The following is a 1,033-nucleotide window of genomic DNA, read 5'->3' on the forward strand; positions in this document are numbered from 1 at the left end:
TTCTGGAACTGTTGGAACGGTGAACCATCCAGATACCAGTGCTCGCCCGGTCTTGCCTACGATCGTGATGCTCGTGTGTGCATGTGGGCCGATCAAGTGCCAGAGTGCAAAAACGAAGGTACAGTAAATTCGCAAAATCTCTTATCATTCGCACAAACACTAATCCGTTCGAATTGTATTTACAGAAGTCGCCAACGGTTTCAGCTGTCCCGCCGCCGGTGAACTTGCCAATGCCGGTTCATTCTCGAGACATGCTCACCCTGAAGATTGCCGCAAATACTATATTTGCTTGGAAGGTGTTGCTCGTGAATATGGTTGCCCGATCGGCACTGTCTTCAAGATTGGCGATTCTGATGGTACAGGCAACTGCGAAGATCCAGAAGATGTTCCCGGATGGTGAGTAGAAACATTAGAATTTAACTTTTCACTATGAATCAATCGCTAGCACTTTAAATCGCATGCACTTCCACGAAAATAAATAGCATAAGTTAGTATGGTTGTTTTATTTGCGGTGTTGGCATATTTTTGACTAATTTTTTTTATTTTTTTTAATACTAAATACTTTGAGCTTTTATAATGTATTTAAGTTTAAAAAAGCTTGAAATAAATCTTTCATTCGCTTATGATTGTTCCTGTTCATACTGCAATGCATTTAATTGCTTCATTTATCAGACCCTTTCTCTATCTCTCTCCCTATAAAAGCACTTTATCAAACTGCACAAATTTCTTTAAGCCCTTGCATTCCGCTGCTCTTAAGACTTGTAAAAAACCAGCTCCCCACACAAAACATATTTGCTTAAGATTTCTTAGCGAGATATCCTCTAACCCTTTTTACCTTATCTACCATCTCCACATTATACAATTACAGTGAAGACTACTATGGCGATTTGGACTTGAAGAGCATCCGCAAAAGTGAACTCTTAGCTGGATTGAATAGTGAAGGTCGCACTAAGAACGCATCAAAAGCCAAAGCAGCCGCCGCCTCTTCCTCATAAACTCTAAAATGAATCTCTTACACGCACACGCATACCTT

General features: G+C 40.5%; 1 protein-coding gene across 1 annotated transcript; it reads left to right on the forward strand.

Annotated features, from left to right (window-relative positions):
- Nucleotides 1-3: 3 nt before the first annotated feature.
- Nucleotides 4-1,033, forward strand: LOC108357791 (uncharacterized; the record flags this gene model as incomplete). The annotated part of the gene is made up of 3 exons (XM_017608861.1): nt 4-118; nt 186-396; nt 869-1,033. Coding segments are annotated over 3 exons (453 nt in total), but the record flags the coding sequence as incomplete, so codon positions are not given.

Source organism: Rhagoletis zephyria, unplaced genomic scaffold (genome assembly GCF_001687245.7).
Source record: "Rhagoletis zephyria isolate East Lansing unplaced genomic scaffold, Rhagoletis_zephyria_1.1 Rzeph_scaffold_84643, whole genome shotgun sequence".
NCBI lineage: Eukaryota > Metazoa > Arthropoda > Insecta > Diptera > Tephritidae > Rhagoletis > Rhagoletis zephyria.